The sequence below is a fragment of the Ophidiomyces ophidiicola genome (genome assembly GCF_022830035.1).
Source record: "Ophidiomyces ophidiicola strain CBS 122913 chromosome Unknown scaffold_36, whole genome shotgun sequence".
Lineage (NCBI taxonomy): Eukaryota > Fungi > Ascomycota > Eurotiomycetes > Onygenales > Onygenaceae > Ophidiomyces > Ophidiomyces ophidiicola.
In genome coordinates this window covers 27915-51654 of record NW_026054676.1, presented here as the reverse complement: position 1 = coordinate 51654, position 23740 = coordinate 27915, and the positions used below count along the sequence as shown (strand labels likewise).

Sequence of the window (23740 nt, the reverse complement as noted above, 5' to 3'; positions counted from 1 at the left end):
ATTTGACAGTGGAGCAAGTCAGAGTAGTGGAATACCCAAAGTGACTGACCAATCAATCTCTGACCATATCAAGAGTGCTCTCCAGAACATCCTTTTTCATCATAAAGACTATGATTTTAGAGATTCTATCTGGTGTCAGCTCACAGTTCTGATATGATGTTTCAACAGTTGTAGCAGTGGTTTTGCCAGAAGTCTGTTTAATTATGAAGAAAAGTGACTCAAAAGTATTGAACTTTCTACATTCAATATAACTGACCAGAATAGCTATCTCAGGCTGATTCACATCAGTATGAATAATATCATAATCTGAGTGCAATGGAATAGAGTCAAACACAGCTTTCATGGTGGTCTGATCACAGATGGCAGTGATCTCAGTTCATGGCATGTAGCTCAGCAGTGTCTTGACCATATAGAGACATGAAAACAAATGTCAGAACTTCTGCCTCCAATCTGACATCAGATGTAATTCATCTATGACTATAACAGTCAAATGATTTTGAAAAACAGAATCTTTGAGGATCAGCTGCAGCTTTGAACTGATCAGCAACTCAGAACTTATGTACAGATGAGTATATAATTTCTGAAGCAATTCTGATGCCAGATTTGACTGATCAATGTTATCATCATAAACATACAGTGAGTGAGCTTCAGGCAGGGACTGCATCTTCTGAATCTGTTCAGCCCCAATAATATTGAGAGGAAGCACACATATAATCATCTTCTCAGACAGCAGAATTGAGAGAGTCTGGACAATCATACTTTTGTCAAATGAGATCTTCACAATGAGAAGAAGATCATTTCTCTGATAAAGAAGCACAGTGAGCACATTCAACTGACACTCTCTGAATTGATAACTAAAGACTGACTCAATGATACTGACCACATGTGCACACCACTCTGTTTCATCCATGAAGATTGCCAACAGAACCCAATCTTCATCATTGTGAACAGAATCTGTCTTCAGTGCTAGGGAATCAGACTGTTAAACAGCTCTGAACCATCTTGAATAAGCCCATCTCTTCTTCACTACTTTCTGTGAACTCTTGCAATGTGATGTGTACTTCATTTTTAACCAACCCAGAAGAAGGCAGCACAACAGACATAGAGCAGAAAGTAAAAAAAAGAATGTGTACTTCAATGAAGAAACTGCTTGTCTAGTTGATCAGAGAATTTGAACAATACCCAGCTGAAAGTGATGATGTTATAAGAATCAGACAAGACAGAGTCAAAAAGATTGTGTGAAAACAGATAATATGAAATCTCAACAACAAAGACTTGAGTCAGTCTACAAAAAAGACAGATAAGTGCTGGAAGATCACTGACTCAGAGAGAAGACATGTTTATGTACATACTGTTCTTATAGAATAACTAGAGCTGATCAATCAGTATTTCCCAATCAGATAATCAAATGAAAAAATCTGACAATGCAGAGCAGATCAAATGAGAAGCTCTACAGTAAATTTAAACACAATTATAGATGAAGTCTATATAAAAAAACATTGTATTAAGTTCTCAGAGCAGTAAATCCAACATGTGTGGCTCTGGCCCAGTTCACAATTCTCAAATTTGTATGACAATTTCCAACTTCCTGCAAAAAAGCTGAAAACTGGCTCAGATGCTGTGCTGGTCAGGTTCTGGCTGAATTACCTGAATGGGTTAGTTCAAAACACTAAATTCGCGCTAAAGAACCTTAACAGCACGCGTCTGAGATGATGAGGTAAATCTACAATATCTACTACATCTGGTTCAACCTGCTCCACATCGCCAGATTTTTCCATTTGGTTACCCAATTGGGAAATACAAGGTAGAGGATGATTACTCCATGGTTTTTCAAATAAATAAAAATTTTAAATTGGGTATAACTTTGTATAACTATCAGCTACTCTCAGCTCTAGTATGAAGATTCTAAGAGCTGTGGTGGTTGAATGGTTGAGCAAAATGGAAATTTCAGACTGCACCCGTCACAAAATGGGTGGCCTTGGGAGAAGTCTTATACCAAAAGAATTAGTAAATTTTTTGATTTTTTTTTTGGACAAAGTGCTTGCTCACCTATTTCTCAACAATGATACGCATCGCTTTTGACAGTATTAAATGTGGTGGTTGAGTTATTGAATGGCCATAGTTGAAGAAAAGTGGTGTCGCAGCGATGAAAACTGGCTCAGACCTTCAACGGATGTTGAAGAGAAGTCTCAATTCAGCCTAGTGTATCTTGGCATAGCCCCACCCTAGTTAGTAGGAGACGGCTCTTCAACATACGGTGAAGGTCTGAGGTTATGAGGCAAACTCCGTACTCTATAGGCACTAAGGCTCCTTGAAAGTATTTCACCCTACGGAGTATATCAATAACTACCCCATAAATACTCCGTATCGTCCACTGATTACTTGACATAGTTATACAACGTGTTATGATACAAAGGATTGTGCGGTACCGCCACCCTAGCGTTCTGATTGCCTGCACATCGTCAACGACAGATTATATGCAGTCTGCTCCTTAATATATTTGTCTTCCAATGGCTGATGTACGCGCCTTACTACGAAACGAGCTTGCTTCGCGTGCACACACTGTTGGTAAATCTGGAAACAAAAGAAAGCTTGATTCAAACCCACCAGATATACGCAAAAAGCTGAAACCCACGGAGCATGCAGAACTATTGAAATCCGAAGCAACCGCACGATACCAGTTGTCCCATTCGCCTGAGGCTCACTCATTAAATACCATATCACCGCCGTCACAAGCCGAGACAGACTCTGCGCCCCCCGCAGAGGCAGCTACATCTAATTATTTGCCGCTAGCGTCACAATCGATTGACGAGGACGAATGGGCGGCTTTTGAACGAGACGTCGCTGCACCTACGAGAACAAAGCCCCCAGCAACACTAGCATTACAATCAAACGCAGTTATATCTGCCGCCCCAGTATCTGCAGCTGAACTGGCAGAGCGCGAACAAGAAGAACGTGATTCCAACAAAAAGGCCCGAGAGGCGGAACTAAATGGCGAGCGTGATGAGGCAACGCGATCTCTCGAAGAAGAGTTCGACGAAATGGAGCAACTGGATGAACGAGTGAAACGCTTAAAGGAGAAACGCGAGGAGATACTTAAACAAAAGCATGAAAGACTATCAAGAATTTCCATTAATTCGGAAAAACCCGATTTGAATAAAAGGACTGGTAGTGCATTGGAGAATGATGATGAACCGGTCAACAGGGAAGAAGATGACCTCGGGGAGGATGATGATGATGATGATGATTGGGATTGGCGCTTCAGATGAATGCATAAAACAAGGTTAGGTACCTATCAATGTTCTATACTGTAATCTGAAAAACTCCATGTTCACCAACATGCCGTAGTAAACCATAGGCTCACATTTCCTCTTTAGAATCCAATATGGTTTCTGAACTTTATAAAACCAAATTTTCAATCTATTTCTTCCTGATCATCATGGTTTGTTCCAATGGTCTCTTCATTTTCCCCTAGATGCCTCCTTAATCCAACCTTGCCAAATGCCATGGCTTTTTGGATCTCCTCATCACCATGGCGAAGCAGATGCTTTCCCTGTAAAAGTGCTTTCTGGTGCTTTTTCTTCTCTTCTTGCACTCTTGCCTCGCGGTTTGCAAGAGCGGCTTCTCGCCTTTGGCGTTGGTCGTCTGCGCTGTGCGTTCCTGTCTCGTCGGAGGAAATTTCAATTTCTGTTGGGCCGCTGGGAAGAGTCGAGATGTACGCCTGAATCAGGGGTTCCCGTATTTTCTGGGGTAGTGAGATGTAGCGAAGATCTGTTAAAATGGTAGAGTGAAGTGATTCTATCGATGAGGAGCGATTTAACTGTGATATTGAGACTGATTTAAGAAGAGCCGAGAGGTCTGATTTCCGAGCTGACTCCGAAAGCTTTAATCGTGAAATGTAATCACGATAGTATTTTTCTCGGTCTTTCTCCGCCATATTAGTGTCCTTCATCTGTGGTTCTTTTCGGTACTTGCGTTTGAACTCTGGCCAGAATAGTTTTGGAGAAGCATGTGCTTCTAGGAGGGCAAAGTATGGTATTCGTGGGTCCTTCTTTTCTTCTTTTTCTTTGCGTTTTTTGTGTTCTTGGATACGATCGCGACTCCAATTAGACCACACCTCTCGCCTCGATTTCATATTCGGCAGTACTGTATATCGAGTGTCATCAATGATTTTAGCCTCTTCAATAACCTTTTCCCAGGGCGTATATGGGTTTATCCGGTGATCATCTAGCAGATCACGAAAGAGAATGGCCATCTCTTCTTCAGTTAGAGCTAAATCTTCTTTGCCTTCAGCGTTATCCCCTCCGAGTTCGCCATATTCACCCGCATCCAGCCCGTAATCTTCACCCATTGCCGCCAATTGATACGCAATGTCATCTTCATTGAATTCTACTGGCTTATTCTGAGAATCCTCTGTTGCAGTTCGGACATTTTCTAGTTCCTCTTCTTCGTCAGTAACTTCAACTTCTTCGTACTCGTCACTACATGCTTCTTCGCGTTCTGACACACTATAATTCCCATACGAAGGCGCATTTGCCGGGCGATCGGTTTCGTTCGTCTGGATATCAACTACTTGACTTATACCTTCCTGTCCAATCCTTTCTCGGTTTTCTCTTTCCACTTGGTCATATTCCAGGACACCCTTCAGAATATTTGGCGGAAATTTCCAGAAGCTTTCTTGTGTATCTGGATTATGGACGAATCTCCGTCCAAGTTTTGTTTTGACCAGCACCCAGGGCTCACATCCTGGGATAGTACGTTTCGACTTCGGTCTATCGTGAAGATGTCTACTGTCAAAACGCCGGCCATCGCCTTTAGGGTGGTTTCGATGGATTTCAAAACTGGACTGCGTGCGAGAGGGCGCAACCCTATGGGTAGATTCGCGGAAAGAAGTTACAAAAGGGACTGGTGTAGAGGTAATATTTTCCTGCTCTGATTCTGGGGCGGAAGGTCTCTGATATGTCGATTGTTTTGTGCTTGAATTATAATAATATAGATGGCCTGGTTACACATTAGAGTAATGATTCCAAGAACCCACATGAAAACTTGCCTGATGGAGCCCTGTGTTCGGTCCATCCTAAAGGAAGGGGAGGTAACGGAGTATAAGTGGATTTCAGCATCTGCAGGTTAATGGCAAAATTTTCCCTAAAAACGCCGCCTTGCCTTCGATATGTCGTGGTTTGTCTTCAATGAGCCTAGCAGTGATGGGGTGGCGGTGATTGGCCCAAGCTCTCACAAGTGGACTGAACGCGTTAGGTTGGTTTACCTGGAGCTTTATCAAGCATCGACACACAATGCCCATCACCTAACACCCAGTTCTTTCATTCTTCGGCTAGTACTACATAGTTATAGAACTTTTGTGCACGATCATTTTTAAATATTCCACAATGGCGAGAAGATACGATTCGCGGGTCAGCTATCACGAATTCGACTTGACCTTGCATTTGCTAACCACCTCTAGACAACCATTTTCTCCCCCGAAGGCCGCCTCTATCAGGTAGAATATGCTTTGGAGGCCATCTCACATGCAGGGACAGCGCTGGGTGTTTTAGCGAAAGATGGGATAGTGCTTGCTGCCGAAAGGAAAGTCACCAGCAAACTCTTGGAACAAGACACATCAGCGGAGAAGCTCTACATATTGAATGAGTATGATGATATAATAACATGACCAGATTTTAGAGATTGCTGATAGAGATTTATAGCAATATGATATGCGCCGTCGCTGGAATGACCGCTGATGCAAATATTCTCATTAACTACGCCCGCCAAGCAGCGCAGCGATACCTCTTGACCTACAACGAAGAAATTCCTTGTGAACAACTCGTACGCAGACTATGTGATCTCAAGCAAGGGTACACTCAACACGGTGGGCTACGTCCATTCGGCGTTTCTTTTATATATGCCGGCTATGATTCTATGGGACAATTCCAGCTCTACCAAAGTAATCCAAGCGGCAACTATGGCGGTTGGAAAGCAACTAGTGTCGGCGCCAATAACGCAAGCGCACAAAGCTTATTGAAGCAAGATTACAAAGATGACTGTGATCTGAAGGAGGCATGCGGGATGGCCGTCAAAGTTCTCAGTAAGACCATGGATTCGACGAAATTAAGTAGCGAGAAAAGTAAGTTCACGGCAATACAAAAATATTATGAGACCCCAGAATACTGATTTTGTACTTGTCTATAGTCGAGATTGCTACGGTTGGCAGAACGAAAGACGGCAAAATCTACCACCATCTCTGGGGAGGCGATGAAATTGACTCTCTGTTAAAGGAACACGAGCTGGCTAAAGATGACGAGCAGCAAACTGCGTAGTAACTACGTCGTATGCCCCCGTAACAATGCTGAAAGGGTAGTGATGGTCTAAACATAGTCTTGTTCCTGTTCTATATGTATCTCCGACCAGCGTGCTTAGAGACCCTCCAATTTCTGCGCTCCAATCCTAGCCGCCTACTTCATAGCGTTGGGTTTGTTGATGTAACTCATAGCGGCTTACTTTAACTCTTGTAAATCCATAACTAGAAGCCTAGGATGAAGTGCGCGTGACGTGGCAGCTCTCGGGTGGGACCATTGGTCGAGTTTTCCGTCTGTTCTTCATCAGCACAAGACTTCTAATAGCAAAACAGCTAGCCGAACTTGTATTTGACAGTGAGAGTTCCTCACCTATATACATACATAAATACATAATAAAAGTATGTTATTGTGGAGGCAAAATGAGAAAATGTGTATCTTCGGTAATTATGTATGGGCAATCATATATATGAGCAAGCCCCGAGGTGGTTACCCTATATCCTAGAAGCCTCAGAGCCTCTAATGTTATCTGGAATAAATCCAGATATCTAGCGATTAACAGGCACACTAAGACGTCTACCCCTTTGATTTTGATGCTTAACTATGTTTGGCGGAGCTTTGCGGCACTACTCACCTTGAATTCGGCGTCAAGAAGTTAACTACATACTACAAATCTAGTTTTCTCAGATAGCGAACTAGTGGTAGCGGCGGAAATAGCTCAAAGCAGCCTATCATTATACTGCTTGGATGTTCAAGGGCAAGCCAGCCTTCTCTCTTGTGGTTTATTCAGTTGGCGGCGCTTGTTCAGCGCCAGCCAATAAAACTACTTAACTAGCTAAGCGCGTAGACGCGCTGCCGAGCTACAAGGTCCCGTGCCTCCTTATCCTCGGCGCCTGCGGATTCATAGTCACTTAGCCCCCAACCACTTGCTCCTCCGCTCTGAAACAACGACATGCAACAACAGTCGAATCGATGAAGTCGTGGGTGCTCTGGTCATTATACTTCTCCGACATCTGAGAAATCCTAATAACCTTCGAAAATCAAGCCGTCCGGAGCGAACAAATCGGAATGCCGCAATCCACCAAAATCCAGTAAAACTTGAAACAGTCCCATTGTCGGATTGCTACCTGTTTTACATTGAGCCCGGCGCTTAACAGCGACCAATCTTGAGCGGCATGAATATCCATTACTGAGCGTGATTGAAAAATTCATTGGCAGATATTGTATCTCGGCTTCCAATTGCTAAAACTACTATATATCCCTTGCATACTTCCCAGCACCACCCTGCACAACCCAGCCAAATTGAAAACTGCAGGGGGTTTGTCGACATGCAAAACCATAAACACGACTGTCCCGAAATTCCAGACAAAAGAAAGAAGAAACAGAGTCCAATCAATAATTAAGTTCGAGTACCAGAAAGAAACAACGGCGTCATCACAATTTGTGTTCCTCGAAGGAACCATCCCTTTCTCCAATCATCATCAACCTCGTTTATTGCCCAAGACTCCTTTGTTTCGCCAGGCGTTCGTTTTCGAGCTGCTTGATCTCCTGTTCCAGCTCTTTAACTATCACCAGTGACCGTTCTATCGATGCTTGGAGGACCCCCCCCTCGGCCCTCCATCGACGGATTCTCGCTATTTCGGTATCTCTTCTGCGATGCTTGATCGTAATTTTGTCGCACAACTTGCACGACGCCTGGATATTTTCGGTGTTATTGACGAGTCTCATACCGCATGTTTCACCCATGCGGAATTCGTGGTTGCATTTTGAAGCAAAGGCACCCCAAGACCAGTCGCCACAGGCAAATTTCTTCTGGTTATAGAAGCACATGATGTCCTAGCACGGTGAGCTTGGTGACGTTATACTGCAAGTTTGCCCCTCATACTCACCTTGTCTGTTTTGATAAACTTCGTGCTTGGTTTCAGCTTCAGGACACTGCTATTCGTCCACGAGTTGGCGTCTTCAACTGATAGGTTCAGCTCCTTTGCTCTCGGGAAATCCCGTCAGGGTGAGTATGGCAGCTTGACTTTGTCAAGCGGTACTGATGTCTTGTGATCGAGGCTCACTTGGCTCGATGCCTTAGGATTGTCTGGGTGTGGTCTTCTATCCTTCGCTTGTTGGGAAATCTCGCGATATTTATCTTTTTGTCTGACGGGCCAGGCTTGCTTCCATGCACGGCCTGTTCGTTTCTTCTCTGCTCCACATTTATACAGACCTCGTCCTTTTCCGGCTACTGTGGATGATCTCTCCGCCTCCTTTGCCGTTTCGCTTTCTAGGTTTGGGATGGTTCGTACATCACCAAGTGGGGTTATTTGTCGTCAGCCTGTCGTGATGTGCGAGTACCTTAATCCCCGATGCAGCTGAAACTGAATTCATATCAGGCAAGCATGGTAGTTCACTGTCGTGGCTCCATTGCTTGCCAATGTTTTTCCATCCTTTCCGTTAGCTGAGCTGATATGCCAGTTTTTCTCACCCCCCGGACTGTCTTCTCCGGACTCAATGTCCCTGTTTCTGCTTCCTATTGTCTCATAATACCTTGCCTCTTTGTTGTAATCGAGGCTTCCTGAGGTTCTACTCAACAATGATCAGCAACATAGCGTCCTTGACGAGACTATTCATTCGTGCCAGCTGGCTTTAATCCCTGAACCCAACTATGAACTAGACTGCCCCGTGAGTATCCTGGCTACTAATCCTTTGCTACACCGGGGTTGCTATGTATCCACTACCGTTCCTTGGAGTTGCTATCTGATGCTATAGGGACGGTGCTTTCGACTACCAACTCTGGATTGGTCGATGTCACCTTCCTAGAATCATTAAAACTCTCTTTTTCATTTCGTTTCTTGAAAATCGACCCTCTGATTTTCCCAATTGTGTGACCATTACACTGCGGGCCATTTATTCTGGCTTGGTGACCTACGCCCCCATGTTTCACCTCATAATTAGCTTTCCTCTGCTAATCCATGTATTTTCTGGCATGGGAAGTTGATACTGCGGCTTCAATAAGTTCCCGGAGAACTTTCCTTCCCACAGAAAGCTTCCAACCAACTAGTTTGTTCAGCTAGCAAAATACATCTGGGTGTGAGACCTGGCAGATGTCACATACCAGTGTTTCACAATATGTGAGCATTATTGTTTCCCTAATTGACTATTGCTCAGTTGAGGGTTCATTCTTATGATGCCGTGGCCCATTTACAAACCTTGCTCTTTTATTTACATACCTCGCCATCAAAAAAACTCGACTATGTTTTGAACAAACATTTTTTTTTCTTTTGAATGATGGCACCAATTCCTAGCTCTAAACTTAGGCTGTGCTAGGGTTTGGGGACATTCATGACGTGGCAGTCGCGCTTTCGCCACAATTATTATATTCACTGTCGTAGCGAAAGCTGAAGGGTTACTAGATGTGAATACCAGATACTTTGATAGGAATGGCAATCCTGTATGCCTAGACTCAAGCTCACAATTTCCCCCCTATTAACTCAACATATCTCAGGTCCAGTTCCCTGCATTTGGGCTCTCACCGCCTGGATCTGTGACTTCAGCGATTTTCTTTTTCTTTCTTTTTTTTTCAAAACTTCCATTATTGACGGGGTAATTAATGGCCAGGCGCCGGAAAACCTTCAACTTACCTTGGAACAAGATATCCGGTTATTGAAGCAAGTGCTGTTTTTCCTACCTTGATACGTTTGTATCCTTCTTTCACTTGGTACACTTACCTGAAAGGGCCGCTGGAAGATCTTTCGAAATAGGAATGTTCTTAGCCCAGTTCAGGGGTATAAATATTGAAATACTTCGTTTAATTTGTACCCAGACAGTTGGGTCTCAGTTACTCATGTGACTAAACTGAGGCATTGGCCCGGTCAAGCACTATATGATAACGAATCACGTCTTTGGAATGTTATTCAACTTTGCCATGTGGAATTCATGACAGGCTCAAAATCTTACATATATCCCGGCACGGTTGCATTAGTTCGCATTATGCAAAACGAATATTGCATCTGCACCTGATCCCAACTAGGGATCTTTAATGGAACACTCCCGCCGAGTTGTATGCCTCAGCATATGCAGCAATCTGCCGATCTCGAATCCTTGCTACTTCAGGTCTTGCCGCCGGAAGTTATCATTTTTAGACCTCATGTGCATCTGCTCATCCTCATTTTGAAACTCTTGTGCCTACATACATGTTGCCCTTCTCTTTATATTTCATTTGGGCATCTGTATGGACATGTATACTTGGATGAGCAAATAGATTTCGTGAGCTTACGTTAAGCTGCATTGGGGCCATAATGTGCGCTATAAGTGTTGCTTATTTTTTCCCGATAGCATATATATCAAGCTGTCTCTTGGCGCAATCTGTAGACATCCCGGTCTTGCTGACCAACATCTTGATTTTTCCAAATGAACTTTGCTGTAGAGTGATTTCGGGTAGATTCTGCACTTTGTCTGCGCTAATTGGACTGAGATATAGGAGTCTTGGTGCCTGATGTTTGCAAAAGGTCTGCTACTCTGTTCAACTTTTTTCCTGATTCAAATCTTATGATAATTGGCATGACTTTCCAGAAGTTCATACCATGCTTCCCTTTCCGATACATAGTGCTAGTTGCTATTTTGATAACCTCAGATAAATGAACTACGTATGACCTATCGTAGGCGAAGACTTAAGGGCCACATGGACTCCCTTCTTTTTCGCCAGAAGCGGATGCCACGATATCTAATTTACAATCTCGTGCCTTGAGACTTGTTGTGTACCAAAACCATACTTTGAGATCGGTTCTTGGTTTTGTCTTTTGTATGAGAATGGTACTGCCTTGAGATTTGATTGTCTTTCGGGTATATCTATATACATATATACTTCCAGTCTTTGATTTATCCTATGATTTGTATTTTGTTATCCTTGGACATGTGTCCATGAACGGTAGAGGAAGATATAGACAATCTTACCAAATGGTATGTAGAACTGAAGTCTGTCGGTGACGTCATAATGTAGCAGTTAAGCGCAAGCTACGTCATCATCGTCGCCATAAGTTTGATACAAAGTTAAGCTGAGAACCTTCCACCATGGTGCTCGTTCTGCATCAAGATATAACAGAGAGACAGAATGAGGTATTGATCCACGTATCTGACCGGTGTCTTCATTTGTATTTTTAGCTGCTGCTGCTGAACCTCGATACTGACAAGGGTCTTGATTGACAGGAATTATACTTCCAATTAATTTCAATCTATCTCAAAGAACACTCCCTAATTTTTTTTTCCAAATCGATGCCATGTCTGTATTCATGGCCACAGCAAAACGGGCTGGAGCTAGGACTCTCAATGCCACACAGAACACACGGATCGCCATTTCATCACTTTCGTCCACGGCAACGAACTTGCCTTGTACGGAGGCAGGTGCAAAACTAACTACCGTACCTATCCTTAGCCGTAACCTCTCTAACAGCACCCAACTAAACACATACGTTGATGAGCACGATCCCGAGAGCCGGTTTGCGATAAATACTGAGCGTAACGAATACTCGAAATCAGGTACAGATAACGCTGTCGCCGCACAAGATTCTGCATGGGATCTGAAGAATCACACGCCAGAACAGGCAAAAGAGAAGTCCGAAGTGGAGTCAGCACAGAATGGAAGAAATAAGGCAAGCCCATTGGAGGTCAGTCCCGCCAACCAAGAAGTATCGAAATTTACAGATGAAACTGGGCGTGGCGCTTTTATTATGCATGGCCCAAGTAAAAGAATATCGCCGAAGAAGGGTAAGAGGGTGGACTATGGAGGCGGGGAAATTATTGAGGAAGACAACAACCACGAGGCTACGAAGATGTAAAACGACTCTTCCATTTACTACAATGGGTAGCTGAATAGATGAGGCATCGAGATCAGCCAATATGCACAGAGGATAGGACCGATAGGTATATTTAGGTTGGAGGATATCAAAGAATTTTTTATTGCAGAAATAGCAGAAGCAGGACAATTTTCTATACCCCAAGAACAAAACGCTTATTACTTAAAGTACCGAGATTTTATTTCACTGCTGTTCAGACAAGTGGAAACAACGGTTGCTGATGTTGGTTCTCTGGTATGATGCCTTACTAATACGTTACGTAACCTGACCATAAACCGGCAGATAGTCATATGAGGTAATCAGTAACTTTCTATGGATTAAGGATGGTCCGGCCCCGAAGCACGCAATTGATGTTCCTGATAAGCAAAGAATTGCGTGATTATGCACTTGGATGCCGAAACGGGAACACTGTAGGCTGATACCGAGAGCTAGGCTGTGAAGATGGCATTCTCCGCGCTTGAAGTGCCAGTACAAGATGGAGTTTTTACTCGGCTCCGTCTGTTCTTTTTTCTTTCTTCCTTTTGTTTTTGCTGTTGCTTCTCCGCGCGCTTCCTTACCACTACTGTTGATAAGGCCAGGGGCTACTACTTCTCCTTATTATCTTTTTTCGCATTAGCAGCAGTTTACCGGCTGCTACTTCAACAAAATGAAGTCCATGGAACCATCCTCAGGAGCAACACCTGAGCAACTCATTCATGAGATTTCCACTACTCAAGCAGTCTCGTTGACTCTACCTTTCGGTCGCGCCGTTTCATTTTCTTCAATCGGCGGGCCAAATTATTCCACCGCGCAAACTCTTGTACAGCATGTAGCCTACGCTCTGTCGGACAAACTGTTTGCCTACTCCCCGGCTTCTTTCGACCTTGATGTGGCTGTGAAATTTTGGTTCGCCCAGTCTGAGAGCAATGTAAACGGATACCCGACCACCATACAGTCTCTGCAAACACGACAAGGGGCTGGGGCAATTGCATTGGGCTATATATTCTCCAAAGATTTCGATCTTAAAAAACGCCATATCCCTCAATCTATTCTTGCTTCATCAGCTACTTTACAATATATGAGACCTACATTAGAACAGCTCTCGCTGCTCTATTCGGTTTCAAACCCTCTAGTTGCCCATATTGCAGCCGCTGACTACATTGGTGGCACACATGGGGGCCTTGTTTCGGACTACACTACGGCCCTAGGACTATGCGAGGAGTTGGGGATGGCTCTTGTGGCAAGCCACTCGACCCATGAAGCTCAGCATATGGCGCTTTTCTCGACACTTCTTGCTACATATCTTCCAGCAATCCACATCTACGACGGGATTCGTATTGGTAGGGAAACCACTAGGGTGATTGACACACTTGATGTGCTTGGGCTTCACAAAACATACCAGTCAATCCTAGATGTGATGTCTGGCCCTGAAGAAAAGCACATGAATGTGCAAGGTAAAGCATTGCGCCTTTTAAACGCTTTCAACAGCGAGCTTGGCACCAGCTATCGACCTTTTGAATATCACGGCCACCCCGAGGCTATATCTGTTCTTGTGACCTTTGGCTCTGTGGAATCCTCCTTGGCACAACAGGTCGCCATTATCCTTGCCGAGCAAAACAACCGCATTGGCGTTGTGAATGTGCGCATATACCGCCCATTTATCGAAGAGGACTTCATCGCGGTACTACCAAAATCAACTCGCGTTGTTGGAGTCCTCGGGCAGGTTCAAAATGATTTGGCAGTTCTAGAAGATGGCGTTCATGCCGCACTCTACGAAGATGTTTTAGCATCCTTGACATTTAGCACTGAAATTATAACCCCGAAATGCGTTGACATTAAATACTCTCCCTCTCATAATTGGAGCATTTCAAAAATGGCCTCAACTTTTCAGAAAATTATTGATCTCCCTCTCCTGAATTCTGGGGAGGCTGAGATTTTACGCCACATTCCTTTGCTCGACTCTTCCGTTCAGCAGTATACCTTTTGGGGGTTAGATACCTCTTTAGCCAATGCTGCTGCGCTCGAATTTAGTCAAGTACTCGCTAAAGACTCCATTTGCAATGTGACAGCCCATGTTTCGTATGATAATTTGATTCAGGGAGGTATTGTTCGGGCAGATATACGAAAATCTCCCAAAGTTATTAATGCACTATTTTCTATTAGCTCTGCGAATGTCTCCTACGTTAATGATTTTGCAATCTTATCCGCGGTTGACGTTGTATCAGGAATTAAAGTTGGGGGACGTTTGATTGTCAACGCTCCCAGCCTCAAAGACGAAGAGTTGGAACAGAAGCTACCTGGCGCCTTTAAAGCTGCAATTGCACAGAGGTCGATTGAGTTGTACATTCTCAACCCATTGGATCATCAAAATACCTTCCCTGATCCCTTAATTGTTCAAGCAGCCTTCCTTCGTATTGCACTTCCTGGCCTAGAACAAGTGGGCTTGGAGAAGTTAGGCCTTCTCTATGGGCCTAAGGCCAATATCGAAGGAATTTTTGCTGGTATTGAAAGCGTTCTCCGAAAGGTCGAGATACCAGAATCGTGGAAGGCTGCTAAAGGTCTCGAGGTTGAGGTAGGAGACCTTCCGTCCAGCATTCGAGAAACAAGTTTCACATTGTTCGACAAGACCGAGCCTGAACACTCGTTTAAACTTGAGGATTGGCAGACACTCGCAAAAAGCCTTGCGTTCAAAGAAGCTTATGGAACCACAAATGCATTACGCCCGGACCTTTCAACCAGGACATTCACGATAACCGTCCAAGAAAACCGGAGACTCACACCTCTTACTTATAACAGAAATATTTTTCACATCGAGTTCGACCTTGGTGATTCGGGGTTGAAATATGACATTGGAGAGGCACTTGGGATTCATGCTGAAAACAACCCTGAACATGTGAATGACTTTATCAAATACTACGGTCTGAACCCTGAAGAAATTGTACATGTTCCATCTCGGGAAGATCCAGATGCATTGGAAAGTCGCACAGTGTATCAGGCCCTTACATATAATGTTGATATTTTTGGGAAGCCACCCAAGCGCTTTTACGAATCCTTGGCCGAATTTGCTACCGATACAAAACAGAAACAACAGCTTCTCAAACTGGGTAGTGCTGACGGTGCAGAAGAGTTCAAGCAGAGGTCTGAGGTAGACACTGTTACCTATGCTGATATCTTCGAAGAATTCCCATCTGCTCACCCTTCCTTGCATGATCTCATTAAGATTGTTAATCCCATGAAACGGCGAGAGTATTCCATTGCCTCCTGTCAAAAGGTCACGCCTACTTCTGTTGCTTTGATGATCGTTGTCGTGGATTGGATTGATCCGCGGGGTAGAGCGCGGTACGGTCAAGCGTCCCATTATCTCAGTAAATTACAGCCTGGCGCGACACTCACGGTCAGTGTCAAGCCAAGTGTGATGAAACTTCCGCCCAAATCTACGCAGCCAATTATCATGGCTGGTCTTGGTACTGGTCTCGCTCCGTTCCGAGCATTTGTTCAGCATCGTGCACTCGAGAAGGCACAAGGGAAAGAAATCGGCTCCGTGCTTCTCTACATGGGTTCTCGTCACCAGAGAGAAGAATACTGTTATGGTGAAGAGTGGGAGGCCTATCAGGCCGCCGGAGTTATCACGCTGCTTGGACGGGCTTTCTCCCGTGATCAACCAAATAAGATTTACATCCAAGATCGGATGCGCGAGAATTTGCCAGATATTGCCAAGGCCTACCTCCAGGAAGAGGGCGCCTTTTACCTCTGTGGCCCAACATGGCCAGTGCCTGATGTTACAAATGTTTTAGAGGATGCCATCTCTTTGAATGCGAAGGAACAGGGGAAACAGGTCGATTCAAGGAAAGTGATCGAAAAGCTCAAGGACGAGTTTAGATACGTCCTTGAGGTTTACTAAAGGAGCACCTAAGGGAATTATAGATAGAAGTGATTAGACTGTCGAAGCAATCAGCTATGGTTTCTGCTTTTGATAACCTGAATGTCATTTGAAATAAAGATAGAAACATGTATGGAAATCCAGGTCATTTTCAACGCGTAATCTATTAGGGCCGTCAAATATGCTAAATTGGAATGTAAACATACCTCTACCTCTTGATCTAGTTGCAAGCCAAAAGGTAACGCAAAAGCAAGTCCTTCCTGTACGAGAAACGCTATTTAAATGGCCCTCTAGACATCATACACGACTCCTTTTGTTTTCCCGTACGCACCTCCTTTTGCTTTTCTCAACTCCAATGCCCTTTTGTAGGGAGGGGCCGTTGGTGGTTGCACAGGATCAAGGCTAACATGATCCGGCGGGAGTTCGTACGAAGCGTCAGCATCCCAAGCTGATAAATCCCCGCACGCAATAAAGGGTGGAATCCACCTCATGCCATCCATCTCTGAAGTACCCAGGGCGGTCGGAACGTCGGATCTCGCGCCACCACCAAAGATTGGGTTATCAAGGCCCATTCTCGATTCTCCACTCTTTTCATCTACTGGTGGCATAAACCCTTCGCATACGACGAATGCCTCCAGGCTACTCGCACGACTGCTGCGGGGCTTCGCCACAGAAACACTCTCGAATACCGATTTGAGCTGTGCATATATTAGATCGACGTCTCGCCCGCGGAATATTTTGGCCACAAACTTTCCACCCGGACGCAGTACGCCTATAGCCAGGTTTAGGGCGGCGTAAAGGAGTTGTGACTGGATGTAGATGTCTAAATCATGGAGCCCAGTGACGTCTGGAGCGCCATCGGAGAGAACAAGGTCGACAGGGTGAGGATGCGGCCGTAATGGAGACGGATGCTGTAAATTTTCGTTTTCAATATCTGTATATAGGTCCGGATCTAGTGCTTTCAGAAGCAGCGGGATCGTCGACGGGTGTGTGATGTCTGCTTTGAGAGTTGTTATGCCCTCCAGGGGAGCCATGGGCTGCAGGTCAATCGCAACGACGCGGACATTTTTGCGCGGCTTGAGGGCGGCTACCTCCTCCTCCTCCTCCTCCTCCTCCTCCTCCTCTTCTTCTTCCTCGTCTGCTTTGTCTTTTTGCTGTTCACATCGGTTCAGTGCCTTTATTTGCTGTTTTCTCTTTGCTTCCCAGGCTCTTCGTCCAAAGGCCTCACCACGGATCAGCACTCGGCTAAGAACTTGGCTCCAGCTTCCAGGCGCCGCACATAAATCCACTACTCGTGTCACGCTATCTGGATCTGAATGCGCGAAAAGGTCGAACTGCTCGTCAATCTGAATCAGCTTAAATGCTGAGCGCGCACGCCAGTTTTGCTCTTTTGCCAGGCGGTAGTAAGCATCGCGTTTGTCTTTTGAAGATTTGCCCATCGTCAACGTATTAAGATGATACCTTCATCGGTAGTGGGAGTTAAAAGGTGGGTGGTAACAAATTGCATTATGTATCAGATCTCGATGGTCGACGCCAAAAGCCGACATGTGAACTTAAAAATTTATTCTCAACCACTTTCTCACGGGCATAGTTAACTCAGCTCCCGCAATAGCAAAAGCAGGCAAGGCCCTGAATTTGACGACTAACATGGCACCCAAGCGCTCTCATAGGGCTAGAGATGCCTGCGCTACGGCGAATAAACGGCGCAAAGTCGTGGGAAGCGAGACCCAAGACATTTTGGATATCGACCAGCTGGACTGGAAAACAGTGACACTACCCGACAGGCTGGATGATGCTGAGGGATTCTACTCTTTGGAAGAAATTGAGGGCGTTGATATCGTCAGGCCTTCTGGGAATGGAGAGATCAGCTTCAAGGTGTGCCACCTCCAGCATCAATGCAATCCATTCTCTAATTGATTTTGTATTCCAGGCCCCCACGGAAAAGATAAAGGGCATCCTTAAGAACTCAACTGCGGACTCAGATGACAGCAATTGGGAAGTTTGGGATGGATTTAGCGATGGCGCGCCACATGAAGCTACATTTGAGCAAGTGGAATCTAAGAAGCCAGATGTAAAAAAGGCAAACAAGGGTAGATTAGCTGGAAAGAAGCCAGAGAATGGAAAATCGAAACGAGGCGAGATTCCCGATTCAATAGAAAACAGGGTTGAACCAGAACTTTCCTTTGCGGCTCTTGAGGACGAAAGTGAGGAAGACATGGATGTTTCTGCATGGGACGCTTTGCGCCTTCGCGCTGAACTACAGACGAGTCTTGCAAAGCTGAAGTTCTCTACTCCAACGCCTATTCAAACTGCATGCATTCCAGCTATTATACAAGGTCATGATGTAATAGGCAAGGCCTCTACGGGCTCCGGGAAGACGCTTGCCTTCGGCATTCCAATACTTGAACATTACCTGAAAACCTATACTAACGAGAAAGTGGGCTCTTCCTCCTCGAGAATCAGAGAAAAGATCCCTTTGGCATTAATACTTTCGCCTACGCGGGAGCTTGCGCACCAACTTAATAAACATTTTATAGATTTGATCAGCTATGCTCCACACACTCATGCTAGGATCGCCACCGTGACTGGTGGACTTTCTGTTTACAAACAGCAGCGCTTGCTAGCAGACGCTGATATCATTATTGCTACACCTGGCCGTCTTTGGGAAGTTGTTGGGTCTCTACCCGGGTTTCTCACCAAATTGAAAAAGATCAAATTTCTTGTTATAGACGAGGCGGACAGGTTGTTGAGCGCGGGTCATTTTAAAGAAATGGAAGAAATTCTTAATGCGATTGACAGAGTAGAGGAGACTGAAGAGGGCTATGCGGATAATTCGGAGAATGAATCACCGCAACAAACCGGCCACCAGCAACGGCAGACTCTCGTTTTTTCCGCTACGTTCCATAAAACACTGCAACAAAAGCTTTCGGGGAAGGCTCAGTATGGAAATGATGACTTGCTCAATAAAACACAGTCCATGGATTATCTACTTCGAAAATTGAATTTTAGAGAGGAGCGTCCAAAGTTTATCGATGTTAATCCCATATCTCAGATGGCAGAAAATTTGAAAGAAGGGTTGGTTCAGTGTGCACCCATGGATAAGGTACCTTTCCTTTTTTTAAAGAGATCGCTTAAACTGCTGCTAACGAGCTTTGGCCAGGATTTATTTCTTTACGCCCTGCTCCTTTACCACCCAAAGCACCGCACTCTAATTTTTACGAACTCCATTTCCGCTGTCCGTCGAATAACGCGGTTTCTTCAAAACCTTGACCTTCCAACATTTGCGTTGCATTCCGCAATGACCCAAAAAGCACGTCTCCGTTCCGTTGAACGGTTTTCTTCCCCTTCTGAAGCTTCCTCTTGCCTTGTCGCCACGGACGTTGCTGCACGCGGACTCGACATCAAAGGAATAGATCTTATCATCCATTATCACGTACCCAGAACCGCCGATGCGTACGTTCATCGGTCTGGCCGCACCGCCCGCGCTTCTGCATCTGGAAAGTCAATTTTAATATGTGCACCAGAGGAGACAACCGGTGTTGCTAGATTGGCCGCCAAAATACATTCCAAAGTCAGCCAGGGTGCCAAAGTCACTGGTAAGAAATCACTTTTGCAAGTAATTGACCTAGATCGCCGGATCGTGGATCGACTGCGTCCCCGGGTCACTCTCTCCAAACAAATTGCCGAATCGATCCTAGCTAAGGAGAAACTTTCATCCGAGGACGACTGGCTGCGTTCCGCAGCGGACGATCTCGGGGTGGACTATGATAGTGCTGAATTTGCAGAACAGGGGGCCAAAGGGAAAGGCCGTGGCCGTGGTGGCGGCAGACAAGCACGAGAACAAAAAGCGGCCAGCTTATCCAAGGCTGAGATGGCAGGGCTAAGGGCACAATTGAAAGATTTGCTGGCTAAAAAAGTAAACGTGGGGATTTCCGAAAAATATCTGACCGCCGGGCGAGTTGATGTGGACGCGTTGTTAAGAGGTGAAGGTAATCATGCATTTCTGGGACATATGGATACATTGTCCTTTTAACTTCTGTGCGTCAAAACATGCCATATTTTCGGAAATCGGAAACTGGATCGGATCAACACTTACATAGCAACACACCCGTCGTTTGTCAGATGTGGTACTTGCTTACCTGTCGCCCCAGAGGATGACTCTAAGCACCCCAATCCCCAACCTCCAGCATATAGAGACCCAGTCAATCTAGTGACTTCTAGGGCGCATAAACTCTCAAGCTTGAAATCCGGTTGGGCAGGGCTCTCGCCTTCAAATGATCCAATCATCTACTTTCTCTCTTCTTGCTCGTCTCCTCGATTCTCTCTCTGCCGCCCTTCCAGTTCTTGGTGCTTGTAAGGCGATACCCTGTGTCGAATACTCGACGCTTGCGCTCCGAAAGATATTCTTAGGATACCTGCACACAATCCTGTACAAACCTTCGCCGCAGACTTATAGCGAGATTGGTACCAATAGCAATCACATTAAGCCTCTACCTAATCTTTGGGGTAAATATATGTACGTATATCTGTGCATACATACGTTCTACCACAGCTGTATCTCAAAGGTGCTTATCAAAAGACGAGAGCCTAAAAATTATAGTGCAGGAGCCATTAAGCTACATACTCAAACATAAATAACGCCTTGATAGAATTTATGGGAAAAAAAAGGAGCTTGGGAACAACCTGTCAGATTTAAGATAACTATGCTTTACCTTTTGTGTAAAACAAGGGGTAAGCAGGCACATAAATCTTTCTCTAGATCTGAGATATGCGGCAGCTTTTTAGAAGTTCTGTATCTGACTGTACGTCAGGAGACACTTCCCGCTTGTGGAAGGTCGACAGTATAACCGCGTTATGTGTGCCGTAGAGTGTTGGTTGGATCAGCGCCCGGGCGATTTCTACGAGAATTGATACCGTGGCATACCAAATTATGTCGCAGATTTTGCCAAGGCCCAAAGTACATCAGGGTATGAGAGAGGGCGGTGCGATTGAATGGTTGGTAAGAATACATATACATAGCAGCTGCACTTTCAATCTATGTATATGCATACTGCAGAGCTAGAAAATCAAAAGTTCTTCATCTAATACATCGTGAAAAAAGGAGAGAGTAAGCGCGGTAGCCATTGAGCATAGAAACATCGTGGGCAGGCTAACTTCCAAAGCAAAGTGATAAAGCCATTTTTGGATGCAAGTCATTAATTTTCTCTCCTCTAATACCCGAGATGTTTTGAGAGGCTGGTATGTATGGAAGCTGATCGATGTTCTTAATCACGAGGGACGGGGGTGCCTATATCGGGCTTTAAGATGTTTAGACAGGAGCAGTCCCATCTGTCCGAACACCCCTTCTTCATCCTAGGTTATATCAGTATGATGTCAAAGAGATGGTGGATGGCGCTCAAAGTTTACACTTGATAGCACTGTCGTCTCGCTTTCCCGAACTCTCTAAGACAAGCAAAAGGGATACCCTTAACGCATCGCTTGCATTTTTTCTGCCGCAGCAGGCAAGCTCTCTCCCAGGGTACATGGGTCACTGAGCGTTTTTTACCCAAACCTTTAGCATTTTCAGCATCAATGTCTATTTTGGCCAAATAAGCAGTGATGTTTGAAGAAATATCGGTATTAAGAACAGTTGAATCACTATCTTCTGTGGAGGTAGTAACTGTGGGCCAAGTGCTTTCATTTGTTGCTGAAATTGTGGTATTTACGGAGCCGACCCCGGGTAATACTATGCCTCTGAATAGACTGGCCGAGGCGAACGCGGATGCGCCGGCGATAGCGGAACCGTTAGTCTCACGCGTCTTCGTAATGGATGTACCACTAGTTATCGTAGGTGCGCCGGTTGGCATTGCTGGAATGGGTGATGCGATAACGACAGAAAATGCAGCAGCGAGATAAACTATGGAGAGCATTGCGGAATGAAATATCAGTGGGTGTCGCGTAACAATATCAAATAGCCAGGATTTAGCAAGCGGTCTTCATGTTGAAAACGAATGATGACTTTGTCTAGCATCGTTGTTTCTCGTTGAAAGAGAGGGTGCTGGAGGTCGTCGCTCCGCGCGATGGCAGCTGCAGCCTGGCTGATAGAAAGAGAGGCTACAGTATCCAGCAAGAGCAACAATATCCAGCAAGAAAAGCTTCATAGATTTATATCAAGACTTTGGGCAAGCCAAAGGCATGTTACAGGCCCGTCATGTCATAGAAGGGCCGATTCGTAGTGGCATGGTTTCGATATCTTGCCATCCATCAGATCAATGCACCTGGGTATCGAAAGCATTGTAAGGTATTGATAGACGAAATCCCTGTACAAACCACAAGTCAGTAAGGAAACAGTGCGGATCGCCAGGCTGAATTACCGAGCGTTCATCTTCACTGTGAGCTCGTTTAAAATATATGAAGCAGTCTGGACCTCCAGCCGGAAAGGCAGTCGGAGACGGGACAACGATCTTCCTGAATCGCCAAGTAGTTAAGTTACTACAAAACCTCACTATACGGAGTATCCATCCTGGCTTCTCAAACCTTTTTGTTCATCAGCTCATTGACTATGCTTTTGCGCCGGAAGATATCATATGGGTGCATATTGTTGCTGATCCAGATTTAGAATTTCATACATGCAATATTACTCTTCAAACCGTGTTTTCTTGGGGTTTCTCGAAACGAGCTCCCCCTTAACTAGTGTTGATGTCTTGTTGACGCTTCGGCAGGCAAAAGCTTGCTTGGAGAAGAGCTGAAGGGGAAATACTACTACTGAACGGCGATAACGAACGGTTTCAACAGGAAAAGCGAACTTGACTAGCATCCAAAATACCCGCTGGTTTTATAATTGACTTGGGAATCCCTTCATTCATATCTTCGTCGAAACATCCACATGAATGCACGCAAAGAAGTTATACCTAGTGAAAATTATGACTCCGTATTGAAATTTTGAAGGTACTGAAGCGAGGTATTGATCGTTGACATACCATAATGTTATTTCGTTATTGCAGTACATTCCAATTTCAAAGCCTCGTAAAAAGAAACAAAAACCCTATATTTCTCTCAAGGCTATTCCAGCCGCATAATCTGGCTTCCAGTTTCTATCTCCAAGTATAAAAATTTCTCAGTCGCTCATAGTGCTAGGCCGGTTCCTAAGCTCTCTCGCAGTAATTCTCAGCTCTTTGCCTGTTGCCTTGTTACCGCTGTTGCCACTCGAACGTTCCGACCATCTCGTAGCATTGTCCAATGCAATGGGCCTCACCGCGTCCGTACGGTGAATATAGCCATGTCGATGGGGCCTAGGAGTACTGCCAAAGCACATGGTGGCTCGATTCTAAGAGTTTTATGTCAAATTTCAGAGTATTGATCCCTTTTTGGGATATAATTAGGCAGCTGCTCCACATATTAGCTGGCGTGTTTATGCAACGGCAACACCAACAAACAGTCTTCGCTCTTGTATACGTTCGATATTGGGGGGTTTTTTGGGTTGTGACATACTAATCGAATATGAAATTGGCAGGGGCACAAGCAGTCCGAGATGCCAGGTGAATTATTTATTGATTATCAATGCATAAGGAATGATATTAAAAAGGAAAGAGAACGTAGCTAGAGCGTTGGGGCTATCACTATTGTACAGATAGTGATTTGCCACAAAAGGTTACTACAGAGGCAACATGGGCAAGTTATTGGAGGTGGCGAAGAAGTAGCTTCATGTGCGGCAAAATTTGGGATTAGTAGTATTCGATGTTATGCAGCTTCCTTTATATTCGAAGACTCCA

At 44.9% G+C, this 23740-nt stretch overlaps 7 protein-coding genes across 7 annotated transcripts; 5 read left to right on the top strand and 2 right to left on the bottom strand.

Annotated features, from left to right (window-relative positions):
• Positions 1 to 2510: 2510 nt before the first annotated feature.
• On the top strand, positions 2511 to 3269 carry LOZ57_006121 (uncharacterized protein; the record flags this gene model as incomplete). Its single annotated transcript, XM_049255142.1, has 1 exon — positions 2511 to 3269. The coding sequence occupies one exon, from the start codon at positions 2511 to 2513 to the stop codon at positions 3267 to 3269; it is 759 nt and encodes a 252-aa protein (XP_049105870.1).
• Positions 3270 to 3415: 146 nt separating this feature from the next.
• On the bottom strand, positions 3416 to 5076 carry LOZ57_006120 (uncharacterized protein; the record flags this gene model as incomplete). Its single annotated transcript, XM_049255141.1, has 2 exons — positions 3416 to 4976; positions 5039 to 5076. The coding sequence occupies 2 exons, from the start codon at positions 5074 to 5076 to the stop codon at positions 3416 to 3418; spliced, it is 1599 nt and encodes a 532-aa protein (XP_049105869.1).
• A 311-nt stretch (positions 5077 to 5387) lies between these two features.
• On the top strand, positions 5388 to 6314 carry PRE9 (Proteasome subunit alpha type-3; the record flags this gene model as incomplete). Its single annotated transcript, XM_049255140.1, has 4 exons — positions 5388 to 5411; positions 5462 to 5646; positions 5703 to 6121; positions 6187 to 6314. 4 exons carry the CDS (start codon positions 5388 to 5390, stop codon positions 6312 to 6314), a joined length of 756 nt encoding a protein of 251 aa, XP_049105868.1.
• A 5240-nt stretch (positions 6315 to 11554) lies between these two features.
• LOZ57_006118 (uncharacterized protein) lies at positions 11555 to 12112 on the top strand (the record flags this gene model as incomplete). Its single annotated transcript, XM_049255139.1, has 1 exon — positions 11555 to 12112. The coding sequence occupies one exon, from the start codon at positions 11555 to 11557 to the stop codon at positions 12110 to 12112; it is 558 nt and encodes a 185-aa protein (XP_049105867.1).
• A 664-nt stretch (positions 12113 to 12776) lies between these two features.
• Positions 12777 to 16010, top strand: MET10 (sulfite reductase [NADPH] flavoprotein component; the record flags this gene model as incomplete). The annotated part of the gene is made up of 1 exon (XM_049255138.1): positions 12777 to 16010. One exon carries the CDS (start codon positions 12777 to 12779, stop codon positions 16008 to 16010), a length of 3234 nt encoding a protein of 1077 aa, XP_049105866.1.
• Positions 16011 to 16279: 269 nt separating this feature from the next.
• On the bottom strand, positions 16280 to 17428 carry TRM7 (tRNA (uridine-2'-O-)-methyltransferase trm7; the record flags this gene model as incomplete). Its single annotated transcript, XM_049255137.1, has 1 exon — positions 16280 to 17428. The coding sequence occupies one exon, from the start codon at positions 17426 to 17428 to the stop codon at positions 16280 to 16282; it is 1149 nt and encodes a 382-aa protein (XP_049105865.1).
• Positions 17429 to 17636: 208 nt separating this feature from the next.
• MAK5 (ATP-dependent RNA helicase) lies at positions 17637 to 20022 on the top strand (the record flags this gene model as incomplete). The annotated part of the gene is made up of 3 exons (XM_049255136.1): positions 17637 to 17864; positions 17920 to 19092; positions 19150 to 20022. The coding sequence occupies 3 exons, from the start codon at positions 17637 to 17639 to the stop codon at positions 20020 to 20022; spliced, it is 2274 nt and encodes a 757-aa protein (XP_049105864.1).
• Between the last annotated feature and the right edge of the window lie 3718 nt (positions 20023 to 23740).